Source organism: Harpia harpyja, chromosome 12, assembly GCF_026419915.1.
Source record: "Harpia harpyja isolate bHarHar1 chromosome 12, bHarHar1 primary haplotype, whole genome shotgun sequence".
NCBI classification, from domain to species: Eukaryota; Metazoa; Chordata; class Aves; order Accipitriformes; family Accipitridae; genus Harpia; species Harpia harpyja.
In genome coordinates this window covers 32,558,966-32,572,954 of record NC_068951.1, presented here as the reverse complement: position 1 = coordinate 32,572,954, position 13,989 = coordinate 32,558,966, and the positions used below count along the sequence as shown (strand labels likewise).

The following is a 13,989-nucleotide window of genomic DNA, read 5'->3' as shown; positions in this document are numbered from 1 at the left end:
TGGTGTCAGCTGGTGGATAGAAAGCACAACTGGAGGATTCATGTAAATGACTATAGAGCGCCAAATCAGATCACCGACGGTCAGTAGTGAGTATCCAGAGAAAAATGTAAAAGGGGAAGTGCAGAACATTTTTTATTTCTTAAGTATTTTGGTGGAGTTTTCTTCCACATGTTTCTCCTGCTGCTTTTGAAATCCATGTAAACTCATAGCAACCACAGTGTCTTGCCGCAGAAGTAGCTCTGCAGCTTAGCAGCATGTTGTGTGACAAAACACCTACCCCCTTTTCTTTGTTTTGAGACTGATGCTTTCTAGTTTCATGCTTTCTTCTTCTGTTATCTGCTTTCTCTGCTTTGTTTTTTGTCTTAATATTTTTATTATTTTTCCTTTTTATAAGCTTCCTACACCGCAGTGAGTTTATAAATTGGTTGTTAAGGTTTCGCAAGATGTCTCCTAGCAATGCTTAGCAAATAACTTTTCTTCATCTGCTTGTTCAATTGCCCCAGTTGTAAGCCTGTGCAGTTCTTTACAACACCTTGTTGCTTCAGAGATAAGATCAATTAATCCTCAGGATACTCAGTGCTTTTTCCGTTTTCCATGACGGAAGAATTGAATGTGGGACTGTGGCCACCCCAGACCCGTGCCATAGGTCTGGGACTGAGCTGAGCTTGGACCTCAGGAGCGCAGCCCCATTTACCCTGCTGTGTCTCCCGCGGTTTGCTGCAGCACAGCTGCTGGTGTGAACTTTGCCAAGGGAGAATATTTGCCACATTTATTGGCCCTTTTTGGGGCAGTAAGGTAGGCTGACGTTTAGTGGATGATCGCCCCCAACACCATTTAAGTCCCGTTCCGGGTAGGCCCACCTGCCTCTTTACAAGGGAGATCTTCAAAAGTGGCTGCAGTTGTAGAAATGTTGCTCAGTTAAATGACAGCAGTATCTGAGAGACACCAAACGATACCTTTGAACAGCCCACTTCAAACTTTTGAAGTGTTTTCCTTTGGTCCTGCTAATATCCAGCAACACAAATCAGGTAAAAGTATTCTATGCCTGAAAAAAAGAAAGAGCAGGGGAAAAAATAAATCAAAACCTAACTTCCCTTTGGCTTTTATCCTCTATGTCATCAAAAGACTAAAAAGGATATTTCAGGCCTGGCTTCAGCCTGATGGAACAGCAGGGAAGTTCTTTTCTATTAGATCCTTGATACAATCACGTCTGGTGAAATCACTGCGGTCACATCTGCTGAAATCTTCCATCATTTCAGATTTGTTTCAAAAGACTCGATCTTTCTGTTTTTAAAGGGCACGACTACTTTTCCAGCCCCTCCTTGGTGCCTGGAATGGCGATTAGGCATCAGTCAAGCATCTTAGACCCCCCTCACCCTGAATGCTGCAGTCAGCTCTTGTCTCCATGTGTGTGCTTGGTGGGGCAGCCTCTTGGGACTGTTTTAACTTACATTAGGGTATTTGAAAGAAAATGTTTGCACTTGTCTTTAGGCTCAGGGGAGAATAGACACAGCAGCTCATCTTCAGGGTGCCTCATTTTCCTGGTAGATGCCCTTGAGGATGCATCTTTTTGCCACTGCAGTGTCTTTTGGGGCTTTAGATGGCTTTTGTGACCTTGGAAAGACTGGGAAATTCTACAGTGAGAGAGATGGGGTAGCAAGGGTCTGTGTCTGAAAAGGATCTTGCCTCTGGCAGTAGCGTTGTTGGAGAAAGTGCAAAGAAGGAAAAAAAAAAGGAAAAATTAAACACAAACCCCAGCCTGAAGTTTATCAAGACTGAATCACTTCTTTTCTTCTTCCTGATTAACATTTCTCACAGTCTCTTCTTGTATGTATAGTGTATGCCATCAAAATCAAACATCTTTCCCTCCTGTCCCCTGCCTGCTCCCAGCTAAAATAGGAAAGAAGAGCCCCATTCTTCTTTCTCTGTCTGCGGCTCTGTCTAAGCCCAGCACCCGAGGCCATGGAGTAGAAAGAGATGCTGAGTCCTTGTTTGGAGAGCTGTTTCGTTTGCTCTTCCTACCACCGCAGTGCCTACCTGAGTATTTCAACAGCCTGCAGAGTGTGGCAGGCAGCTGCTGTGGGTGCAACCTCCTGGAAGCAGGCAGCGGTCACCGAATTTATCAGCTCTGCCACCTCGTCTGTGGCTCAGTCACATTTACTGGAGGAAAAGACAACAAAGTCTTTAAAGGCAAAAGTCCTTATTTGCTATCTACCTACTCACAACCCCTGGTTTGCCTAAATTCCCCTCTTCCTTGCTCCTCTTGTTACTTAAGTCCTTTATTTCCGTGATTACCTTTGCTGCAAAGGGCTTTTCTGCTCCCTGCTCTTCCCCGTTCTTGGATGTGTAAATACAGTGTTGACCTGTCGCAGCCCAAATAGAGCTCCCCAGGCACCTCAGGCTCCCAGTAAAACCAATGTACCAGGAGCAGAAGGCACTGGGGGACACCAGCCTGTTTGTTTCGAGTCATTAGCTACGACCTTTCTTAATATCCATGGTGTTCATCTCCATTCTTCCACTTGTGAGTTATGAGGTTATCAGTGACTTGTGATAGCACAGCTTGCAGAGCGAGTTGACGCTACAAGGAAGGTTGTGTGTCTAGCTGTAGCTCTGCTGTCTTCGACGTGTCTGTACATATATAACAGCACTGCACTTCCCAGTAATGACAGCTCGTGTTCCTGGAGTGCAGCTCAGAAGATGAGCTGGCCATAACGCTCATGAAATGCATTCAGCTCAATCTACTTTAGAGAAGACTTGAGCAAGGCTAAGGTGGATGGGGAGAAGGTGGATCTTGATGCTGGAAAATTGCACTGCAGTGAGCAACGTCCTGATGCTCTGAAAGTGTTCAGGAGTTTGGCCGTTGCCTTGTCTTGGTAGAAAATAGATACTGGGACTCTGGAGTTACTTCTAATCTGTTGTCAGTGTAAGTCAGCAGGTCGCTGCTGCAAAGCCACCCTCCATCTTTCCCTGACACAGCAACACCACTGGGCATCAGTGTGATTTCCCGTAGAGGCTCAGAAGCCAACCTGGCAGCCCACATTGCATCTCTCGTCCCAGGGGCTAATAACTGTCCCAAGCTGCAGCACTGCATGGCAGCAAACAGGGCATGGAGAGAGGAGAAAACAGAAATAAAAGAGAGGCGGCTGGGTCTGGGTAGGGAAGGGAATTTGGAGCAGGAGCTATGAAGGACATCTGGGAGCCAGATTCTTCTCTTTGAGCCCATTGCAAGGAGCTGGCTTGCACAAATGAGACGCGTTCTTGTTTCTCTGCTGTAACCTGCAAAATCTGATACAAGTAAGTGATCTAGGTTGTAAGAAAAGGTGGCATCTAGGGAATCATTGTGCTTTTCATGTCTTCTAGCTCAGTGAATAGTCTTACTGCCTTTTTAGCACAGTGAGGCAAACTTTGAGGTCCTGTGTTGCCCTCTGCACTGCATGTTCTGTAATGAACATCCCTTGGGGTGGTGCGGGGAGACCTGTGGCACTGACTGGTGTTGGGTGGTAGGATTAGCAAAATTAAAGCCAGTTTTCATTGGAACAGAGTAGGTTGACGGTGCTCAGGAGTGGATTACCATCACAGCTGCTCTGAGCTGCACACCAGGAATTCAGGGGCAGACAAACAAGCCAAACAGTGAAGCTCTCTGCTGTTTTTCTCTCTTTTGCCTCGCAGCGGGGACTGAGCCAGGGGATAGGAGTGTAGGCGTTGCAGAAGTTCACGTGAGTGGATAGTCTCTGGCATGAGTAATTTGTTGGACTGGGTTGGCTTATGTTTGCTTTTTGTTGAACTCATGTTGGCCAGGCCAAAGATAGCATCCTTTTTCTTTTTAAACCCGCTTTTCCATATTCTGCTGGCTGAAAGGGCAGGCGCGCAAGCGACATGTCTGCTACAATGCCATAAATCCAGACAGAAATAGAATTAGCAGTTCTTTCTGGTTCCGGTGTTTGTATCTGCGAGGTCGTGAGCTTAACCAGTCTGGGTTCCTCGGAACGGAGCCGTGTCTGTGTGAACCTGTTGTGCCTTGGGACCTGGCGTTTGGGTTTTGTTCCAGAGCAATATCATAAAACTTTTATAGCAACGACATGACGAAGAGCATGAGAAGAGAAATAACTTAACCCTCTCTTGCTAAAGTTAGCGTTGCAAATTCTTCTCCTGTTTCCATATGCAGCAAGTCCCTCGGTTGAATCTGGAGTGCTGTGGGGAGGAAAATGCAAGATTCATGGAGATGGGGAAGAGAGAGCAAGCAGAAACCTGTCTTTGCGAGGATTACCATTTCTTAAATGTACTTAAAGTCTGGTCCTGTCCCAATAGGCCCTTACACACATCGGTAGCATTATTCATTGGCACTGTCGTACCCCATTGTGCTCCAGCATTTGTAGAATTGGGCTCTTAACCTGTGTTGATTATGTTTTAATTGAATAAATAAATCTTTTACAGAGCCCAGAATCAATAGAGATGTTTCCATGCTATTTTATTTTATTTTTCTAGGTTTCCTAAGGACATTTAACTTTTACAACCTTACAACTTGTTCTGCAGCATTTGCTAGTCAGCTGTTGCGTAATTGTTCTGGGGAATGAGAACCTGGGAATAATATGGCCCAGAAATGCTAAGAAGCAGAAATGAAATCGGCTGATCTTCTCATCTGTCACCATCCCTCCTCTCCAGGGTCAGGGTACCAAACAGGCCTTGTGTGGGCTCCAGTTTTATGCCTGGGTCTGCCATTGATTTGATTTATCACCTCAAATGTTGGGGCTTCGGATGCTGTTCGCATCTCTCCCCCTTTCCAGGCTGGCTTTTGGCTGCTCAGCTTAAAAATTCTCTGGAGTGGAGCAATCACAGTTTTTGTGTCTGGGAAGCCTGTGGCTGCCCTGTAGTTATAGGCCAACAACTGGAGGGTGGAGAAAAAACAAGTGAGAACCATGAAGTGCACTAATAGTGGAAAGGAAATTGTACTTTTGCAGATTTAAAAATCCAGGTGCCTACAGCTAGCCAGGAGTAATGGTCTGGGGTAATTCCTGTGAAAAGTATTTCTTCTTTTTGAACAATAGTTTGCATGGAAAAACTTTGGCTCTATAATAAAAATAGGCAAGAAGAATTGAGTTTATAAGTAGTTTCTAACCTGACTCTCAGGCTTTTAAATGACATGTTCTTGCATAAAGCACATTGGAGCTTCCATTTTCTTGTTAGTCAAGCCAAATTTATTGTAATCCAATAAGATTTAATAATCATTAGGAACTAATGAATGCCTCAGCACGTATAAGCTTGGCAGATCAGAGCCTGCCTGCTTTGCGTAGTCTGTCTCTCTTTGACCAACTTGCCATTTATGTGTCGGATTGATGAGTTGGGAGTTCTGTAAAAACGTAATGATTGAGTGCACCTGAAATGAAATTTAAATAAAAACTATCTGGAACAGCTAGTTAGCCAAAGGAAAAGGCAAATTTTTGGCTTGGATATCGAAGTAACTTCATGAGAGTGAAGGCAAACAGAGCTGGATTGTCTGTGGGAAGTGCTGGTATGGTCTGAACAGACTTTACAGTTGAAATTAGGTGAATTGTTAGGTAATTCTTTAGTATTTTTATTATTGTAGTAGTCAAGCTGCAAATGAACTCTTCTGCACTGAGCTCTGTAGTTGCACGTACGCGGAGAGACTCTGTCTGGGGGATTTGCAGATAAGTGAGACATGGAAGGACAGAAGAAAAATACTGACTATGACTCAGGTTAAGAAAAGACTTCAACGTCTAATATTTCACTTGACTCAAGAGCTTCGGTTTCTGCGCGTGCCCTAAACGTGGGCTGGCTCCGTGGGGCTAGCTCCTGGCACCTATGTCGCACCTGATAGGGATCCTTAGCTGGTTTTCTTGAACTTCTTATTCCTGACAGAGCTGCCTAATTTCCAAAGCACTGAAAACATTGGGGAGGGAAGATGTTTTCTAGCCTGTACGTGCCTTTGTGCACTGCTGGGAGGTACCACTGTTGGGTTAGGCTGTACAGCACAGAGGCTCTTCCCAGAGGTTTTGGACTAAGTTGATTTTTCAAAAACAAAGTGTGTCAATGAGTCCTCTTTTAAAATGCTTATTCTAGCAGGGATTGCAGTGCAGCCCTTGAACCGTGGCTTGGGGATCACATACTCTCCTGTGGTGCCAAGACCTGGGTTTTACTTTTGGAGGTGGGTGGTTGTAGTGAAAACGCATGTCTCTTCCCTTCCAAGTGAGCGTCCCTGCCAGCTTGGGTACAAGTGGGGCTGGGCTGTTTGGAAAGCAGAGAGAAAGCAAGATGTATTGAATCAGAAAGGGTCCTGGCTGTAGGTTGGTATTTGCTCTGGGCATGGGCTTCCCTGCATAATAGCCCTTTTCGCAAGGACTTTATTTATGTTATTTTGTGACCGCTTACTGCAAATCATACCCTTTACCTTGAATCTGCTAGAAATGATTGAACTTTTTCACTCCTCCTTGAAGGAGCTCTTTTTTTTTAGATGGAAATTGTGAAGAAGTGTTGAATCAGACAGGTACAGCTACCATAAATTGATTTAAAATAATAATAGGTGCAGGTGGCTGGTCACTGGCCACTGTGGCTTGCAGCTCTGCTCAGTTTGTGCTTTGCCTGGGATGGGGACATGGCAGAAGAGATACTCTCAGGATCCAGGTGCTCCAAGCCTGTCCCCAGGTCTGGCTGCCCAGCTAGGCATCCTTCTAAAATACATCTTCTCCATCTGCAGGAGTGGGGATTGTCCTGCCTCCTCACCTCGGCAACAGATTGCACACCCAGCTGCATAATCCTCCAAGTCAACTTAACACAATGGGACCATTGTGGGAAATACATGAAGAAAAGCCCCAAAGCAGCCTAAATCCTTGTGAGATGGAGGCTTGCTGCTGGTTCTGGGAGAGAGCTATAGCATTTCAGCATGTTCATCCCTGCAACCGAAGAGTTATTGCTGGGCATGGTAGCAGCTCTATGAGGACAGTAAGAAACCATGTGCCGGGCCAAGTGGTTTGAATAACTGGAACTCTTCTTTCTTCTTTAAGGTGAATCCTGGTGGCAAGACGCTTGAGGAGAGGCGGTCCAGTTTAGATGCAGAAATCAACTCTCTGACGAGCATCCTGGCCGATCTAGAGAGCAGCTCTCCTTACAAACCTCGGACTCAACAGGTTAGTGGCACATTGCGTAAACAGAGAGTGGGAAAGTGGCCAGCATCGACTGCTGGAGTCAATTCACTAACCGCTTGGTATTTGTTGCGAGCAGGCATGCCAGTTCCTCCTGATAGCATCCAGATGTGGCTGTCAATGGGGAGAAGGGCGCAGCCGCTCTGAAGGGGGCACCAGCTCAAAAGCTGCCGTACCTCTGAGCGAAGGGCCTCTGATCCCGATTGTTAGATTGCCACGGAGATTGTTAAAAAATGGCATGTCATTCTCCTTGACTTTCCACCAACAATAGCTTGTGAATTAAAACCTGCTTAGTTCACAAGTACTTTTACGCTTTTATTTTCTTGTTGTTTTTCTGTTTTGTTAACTTTTATCTGTCACGCTGCCAGAAGGATCCAGATATCCGCGTCTCAAGTTGTTTTCTTTTGTTTTTGTTGTCTAATCAGCGGTGACGAAGTGGCTTGGATCGTAGCTCAGCTGTCAGGGTGGCTGTAGCCCAGCAAGGCAGACTGGAATTTGCACTTATTCTGCTGTGTCTAGACGAGGACTGCAGGGGTGACAGCAGCTCAGCTAATTTTTGTCACTCATCTAGGTAGTGCTTGAGTGGAGCTATTTAAGTTCTGGTGAGATGTCATCTGTTTATCAGAGGAAGCAGTGACACCCCAGTGGCACTTTAAAAAGGGCAATTCTTGAGATCTCGTAAAATCATCCCAGATGTGTTCGTGCCCTGCCTTTGCTTCCTCATCTCGTGACTGGTCTAATTTCTTACATGTATATGGATCTGTAGGCACATATGCAGCTGTATGTATACCGTGTTTGTCTTACCGATGTCAGCCCTGAATAAAACCCCAAAAGTCAAAAGTATCAAAGGGATAGCTGAGCGATGCAGTGCATAACCACTATCCATACAGGCCTTCTCTTTGGCTTGCAGCTCTTTTGGTTCTTTTCAGTGTTGCATTTCTTTTAAGTAATTGAGAACCGATACCTTTGGAGCAGAACTAAAGTGATCAGAGTTCGTTTAGATTTGCTCTTGTTTAAGTATGTGAACTTAGCAAAAGCAGAGTTAAATCAGATTTATGCACTTTTGAAAGTGTCCATCTGCGCACAGAAGCTCTGGCGTAGTGGCCTGTGTGGTTTCCGTCCCTTCTGCAGCGACCTCCCAATAAACTCTTCTTTCATTCTAGCAGCATGTACACAGTAATTGCATAAACTTACAGACTTGTCCTTGAAAAACAGTCTGAATTGGGTCAGTCAGTCACAAAGAGCAACAATGTAAACCAGATACAATTCAGTCCTTTTCCCAGTGGGTTTTTGCTCTTGTGATAAATGAGACAAGTTTTAACAGTGATAGTGCTCAGGCACTGTGTTGAATAACTAGTGTTCATTTTGTTCGCGTGGGCCAAACACATACGAATGCACATTGTTACTGGGAAATGCTTTATAGTGTCAAAACACTGCGAGAGTTAACTGGAAGAAATTTGTACTCACCATTTTCCTTGGTAATGCCCGTGGTCAGCTCCAACATCTTCGTAGAGACATATAAATTCTGTAATGACTTCGCTGAGTGTTTGCAGTTTCCTAAAAGTACTGCTGACTGTCTCCTGATGCTTCTTCCTTTGGAATCTGGTGTTCTGTGAATAGGTTGCTTTTTCACTTTTATTTTGTACCTACATAATTTAAAAAAAAAAAACCTTTAAAAAAATCACCGTGTTCAAATTCAAAGTTCTGCAGGTGTATTTGAGTTTCTGGAGGATCGGAAGGCATAGCCCAAGTTTTGGACTTGATCCGACTTCTTAAGTTTATCAGCCTCCAAGATGCCATGTGCTGCTCAGTGCACATGCTTGTTCCCGTGGCTTTTGGCCCACAGTTCAGGTGGGGGCTCTGAAGACTTGTTGCCTGTGCCCAGGAGTGATGGGTTGCTGCTGCTCCCTGATGTGTTACAATCACTGTGTGCTATCCAGTGGGCAGAAGCAGCTGAATTTAATCTCTAGGACCAAATCCCAACTTTCTTTGTTCAGTTTATCAGACTGTTCAGGATTTATTGGTTAGCATAATGATGTCCTGTGAAAAGTACAGCTACAGCAACTTCTAACTATAGCTATTAGAGAAAGAAAATGCCAGAGTTGAATGTATCATCTGCTGTAATTAAAGAGTACTCAAACAAGTCCTTGAAAGGTGGAACTAGAAAGTAAAGCTTTGATATTTTCCTTTGTTTGATCTGTACTAGGTATTAAAACTGGTGAGTCATTTGATGGTCTTATGGTAGGATAATAGATTAGGCTGCAAATTGTGAGGTACTTACTCAGAACATCAGCACGTTTATTGGATTACACCTTAGCCGACCTTCCCAAATTTATCAGGATAATGGCTGCAGATAGGAAAATAGAGTTACGACTTGTTTTCAGAGAAGACGTTTCCAGTTGTGCTTATGCGGTTAAAGCATTATAATAATTTTATAGATATACCTTGCCCTTGGGGATACTCTTATTCTGGAATAAGAGAAATTTTATTGTTAGGTTTCTTTTTTATATTATCTTCAAGATAGTTTTAAAGCAACATAAACTAAACTGTAACATCATCCTCTCTCAGTGGAGTAGGAGTGATAGCAGGATAATGACAAGCAGTTTATTTAACGTACCCTACCCATTGGCATAAATTCACACAGAGGGAAGCTCTTTCGATCCTTGGTATGACTTCAGGATTGCTACGAGACACACTGCACCGGGAGGTGCCTCTGAAGCAGAGGGACTTGTACCCTCCACAGTAGCTTTGGAAAGTCCATAATGCTTAGAATGGGTGGGCCGATGTCAACCCTAGACAATTCCCCTTGGTCAGCAGACCTGCTGTTGAGGACATGGATGAGTATGAATCTCTGCACCATCCCTGCATTGCTTACCTGGGCTTCACATGGGTAACATTTTTTGTGTGCCAGGCAGGTGACAAAGACATTGCCATGAGCTAAAAATGACCACCATTAATAGAGGGCAGGGACAGAGTTTTGACACCTGCGGTCAGCAGCACCCTCCTTGTTCCCAGTGGTCCTGCCTAATTCAAGGCAGCTGTGCTGAAAAGTGAAGGTAGAGGGGTCACCCAGGTCCTGCTGGCTGCTTCCCATGCCACAGGCAGAGGTGGTAGGATGCTGTTGTCCTGCAGAGCTCTGTTGCCTTCTCCTGTGAAGTGATAAGTTTGAAAAGCATTTTCTCAACATAGATCCTTTATGCAGCAGAAGAGGTCTTTCCTCCCCATAGCAGCAGGTTTGGTGGGAGGAGGTCCTTCTGCGAGTCTGGTACCCCAGTGTGAGTCAGCCCCAATGTTGCCGAACCTCAAAGTGAAAGTTTCTCTCAGGCTTCGTTTCTGGTTAGCTCTTGTCTCTGTCTTGAGGCGTGTGTTGAGAGAGTCCCCTGCAGCAGAGGTTTTCTAGGCATTGATAGTTTACTTCATATTGGCCATCAGCAACATGTGGGTGAGAAGCAGCTTTTGATCGCTATCACCTCAGCCCCGGGCTGAGCTCATGACTTGCAAGTGAAAATCTCTCTGACTGAGTCACAGAAGTGGTCCAAAGTGATTAAAGTGCTAGGTTTTTTCTTTCAAAATTGCACATATCAAGAAGAGCAGAAAATTACAAGACTATATCATCATGTTTAGCTGCAACACAGCAGCATCTAAGGATGCTTTCTGTCATGTGAGGTGGTGTAGGAAAGACCATATTTCAAGAATTCAGCTGGAGCCGAAGTTTTAGAAAGGACCAAACATCACCTGAGCTTGAGAGGTTTCTGTGTGACTTTCACCAGCACAGCCAGTTCCAGCATTCTGGTGCAGTGAATTGAAATGGAGGAGGGAGACCAACATGATCTCAAAATTACCATGACTGCAATGGCGTGTTAATAGATGAGCTTGCCTTAGGTATTGTTTGAAGAAAAGCAGACGCTTTATGAAAAAATCTAATTAATATTTTCCTCCCGTTTGGTAAAGTTTAGAAATGCTGGTGTGATGAGTAAAGTACAGAGCTCCTCTTGTGTAGCTGCAATGTGTTTTCTGTTTACTTATCACACCTTCTAAATTGCAGTAACCCACTGGAAAGTTCAGAGGCAGAGAACCCACTATGCCTTTCATTAGTAAAAGGAGGTTGTATAGACAAGGCATTTAGGTGCATAACTTCCATGGATGGGAGCAGGGCCTATTCCTAAATTGGGTGAACCCTGACTAGGGGGGCTGGTGAATGCTGTGGTCATCTGGCTCCTCTATTAAAGGGTATTTCCCCCCATTTTTACCTGTTCTGCTTAAATCCTTGCTTAAGAGATGAGTGCAGCAAGGCCTTAAGCAAAAAAACATGCCAAATTTCAGCCCATAAAATAAACGTTTGCATTTTTTTAAAAACAAGAAAACTTTGTGACTCTGGAGAGAGGGCTTCCAGCAGAGGTTGTGAAAATGAAATACTGGAAATAGCAGCATACCAAAGTTCTGGATTTTTTGTCCCTGCTGTGAATTATGTATTGAATGCTGATTGCTTTGTCCGGAATTGGACACATACCTTCTGAAACTCTTGAGTTTTATCCCGAATTTCCAACAGATTGTCTGTTTGGCAAAATAGGACTTTGTGGGAGGTGTACCCGGTAGTAAGATGTACCTGGTCCAAAGGTAATTAGCCTTTTTTTAAAAGCAAATACTGGGTGGCCAAAATTTATGGAGTATTTAAATAGCAAAAAAACATGCTTTGATGGTCAAGATCAAATCTGCTTGTGTACAGCTCTCAGGCAGCCTGATCCAAAGGGACTGGGCTGGCACTCTGGAGACCTGTTTCATTCCCAGCTACCACCACTGTGCTAAATGACCTTGAACGTAGCATTTCTACTCTGCTTCCTCTCAAAATCTCTTCTGTCCTTGTAGCTTGGCAACCTCTTCAATGTGATTTGCCTCTTGCTACCCATATGTATGGCATCTAGCAAAATGAAACCTTGGTCTGGGTTGAAGGCCTTTAGGTGATGTGGTTGTACAAATTATGAAAAAGAGAAAGAAATAATTCTTTTCATCTAGCAGATGGGGAAAATGAAGGCAGAGTTAGGCGAGGTGTCTAAACATTCACACCTATGTCCCTGCCTCTGTATCGTTGCCCCCACTACTAGACATCTGCCACTATCCAACACTGTCACCCTAAGTGAGTAAAATTTTGAAGGAAAAGGAGCTCATTCTCAATTTGAGCTGCAGAACAATAAAAAAGTAAAGAAAATTAAATTAAAAAATCAGTGATACATTTTCATTAAGTTCCAAACATACTGGGAAATAATGTCTTCTGATGACTGGAATTTAAAAGGGATTTAAATACTTGACAGCGTTGGTTGTTATCCTATCAGTTCTTTTGACAATGAGTTGGGGATAACAAAGGCAGTGTAAAGGCAATGGACGTATTGTTTTGCAGAGTGATGGGACAGGATTGAACAGTTTCAGCTGTAGGATGGCAAACCACGAAACGAGGGAAAATATTGAGTGCTGAAGACCCCTAGTAGTACTCTTCCATGTGCATTTCTAATTTTACTGCCCCACTTACAGCTGCGCCAGGAATGCAGGGCTAAGAGTTTGGGTGTTTTATCTTTGTTTACGTGGAGCTGTATCTCCAACCATGAATAAAGCTTCCTGCTCCGCAAATAACAGCGCATTCCCCCAGCATCGAAAAGGAGCTTTATGATTGCTCTTGGTTTGGGCTGTGGGATTGACATATGGGCTCTGTGAAAAACAGATCATTGAATCTGTATTCAAAACAGCCCGTGCGAATTTGCTAGTCCAGGCTCAGAGTCTGGTTTCCTTGTTCCTGCTATTTGCCTGAGCCTGGCTTCTTAGGTAGGTATGCACCAAAAGGATTTTGCAAGTGCGGTCTGTGGAGGGTTTGCTAGCATCCCAGTTGTTGTCAGGAATGGTTTTCTTTCTTTTAAGAAAGAAAATTTAGGGGTACAAGAAGATTAAGATTAACTTGGTGGGTTCAGAATTAATTCCCCCCTCCTGTAGTGTTTATGTGGCAGAGAGTTTGTGGTTCCTCAGTTACAGGGCTCAGTGGGATTCAGCTGTTTCAGGTGTTCAGAATAGTACTGAGTCTTTTCAATGCAATTTGGGCTGAAATGGATGGCTTAGCTTCTGCTGTCTTCAGATATGATATCTGAGGTAAATAAAAGTGCCCAGGCCTCTTTCTGCTGGTCTGAGCATGTCTAATCTGTGGGCATCTGTGCAGCTTTGCCAAAGAAGCTTCTGAGTCCAGCAGCACAGCATGGTAGCCAGGCAGTGCTTTCCCCGTGGCAAGGGTCTCTCTGTATTTGTTCACTTGAGTTCTGTGCATCTTGGTTTTTCTGGGCTTTTTAATCTCTTGGGTTGTGGGACAGAAAGGCTCGTTGGGAATAAGCCCATCTGGTGAAACTGAGAAGCATCCCCTGTCCATCCTAAAGTGTTGATGACCTTTTAGTAGGACAATCCAGCTTCTCCAGAGCTACATGCCCTAGGCAAAGCTTTCCATGAAGGCCATGAGGTGCCACCATTTCCCTGCTGACTTGGATGACTTGTGTGGACACAGAGGGATGTCGGTGTCTCATAGAAGTGTGCCCGAGCTGGCATTGAACTGGTGAGCTCTGACGCTTGTAGCAGCACTGGAGGGCTCATGCAGGCTCACCACAGGGCTGCTGGCAAGGGCTGTTCTCAGCGGGCTGTGACTTTTTTGCCGTAGTCATGGACATCAGGAATTGCACGGGCTGTTTTAAAGATGGGGTCACCTCTGAGAGCTGTGCTCCTGCTTCTGGCTCCAGCATGCTGGCTTTGTGCTGTTTGGAAAATCTGGGTGGATTACTTAAAGTAGAAAAGGAAGTGTCCCATC

At 44.5% G+C, this 13,989-nt stretch overlaps 1 protein-coding gene across 15 annotated transcripts in view; it reads left to right on the top strand.

The window, feature by feature from the left end:
• The window catches only part of LPP (LIM domain containing preferred translocation partner in lipoma), a 353,246-nt gene that overhangs the window by 176,293 nt on the left and 162,964 nt on the right, over positions 1-13,989 (top strand). For all 15 annotated transcript variants that reach the window (XM_052803756.1, XM_052803757.1, XM_052803760.1 and 12 more), the window contains one exon: positions 7,020-7,142. In XM_052803756.1, the coding sequence (XP_052659716.1) occupies positions 7,020-7,142 (123 nt within the window). The remainder of the gene's footprint in view (positions 1-7,019; positions 7,143-13,989) is intronic.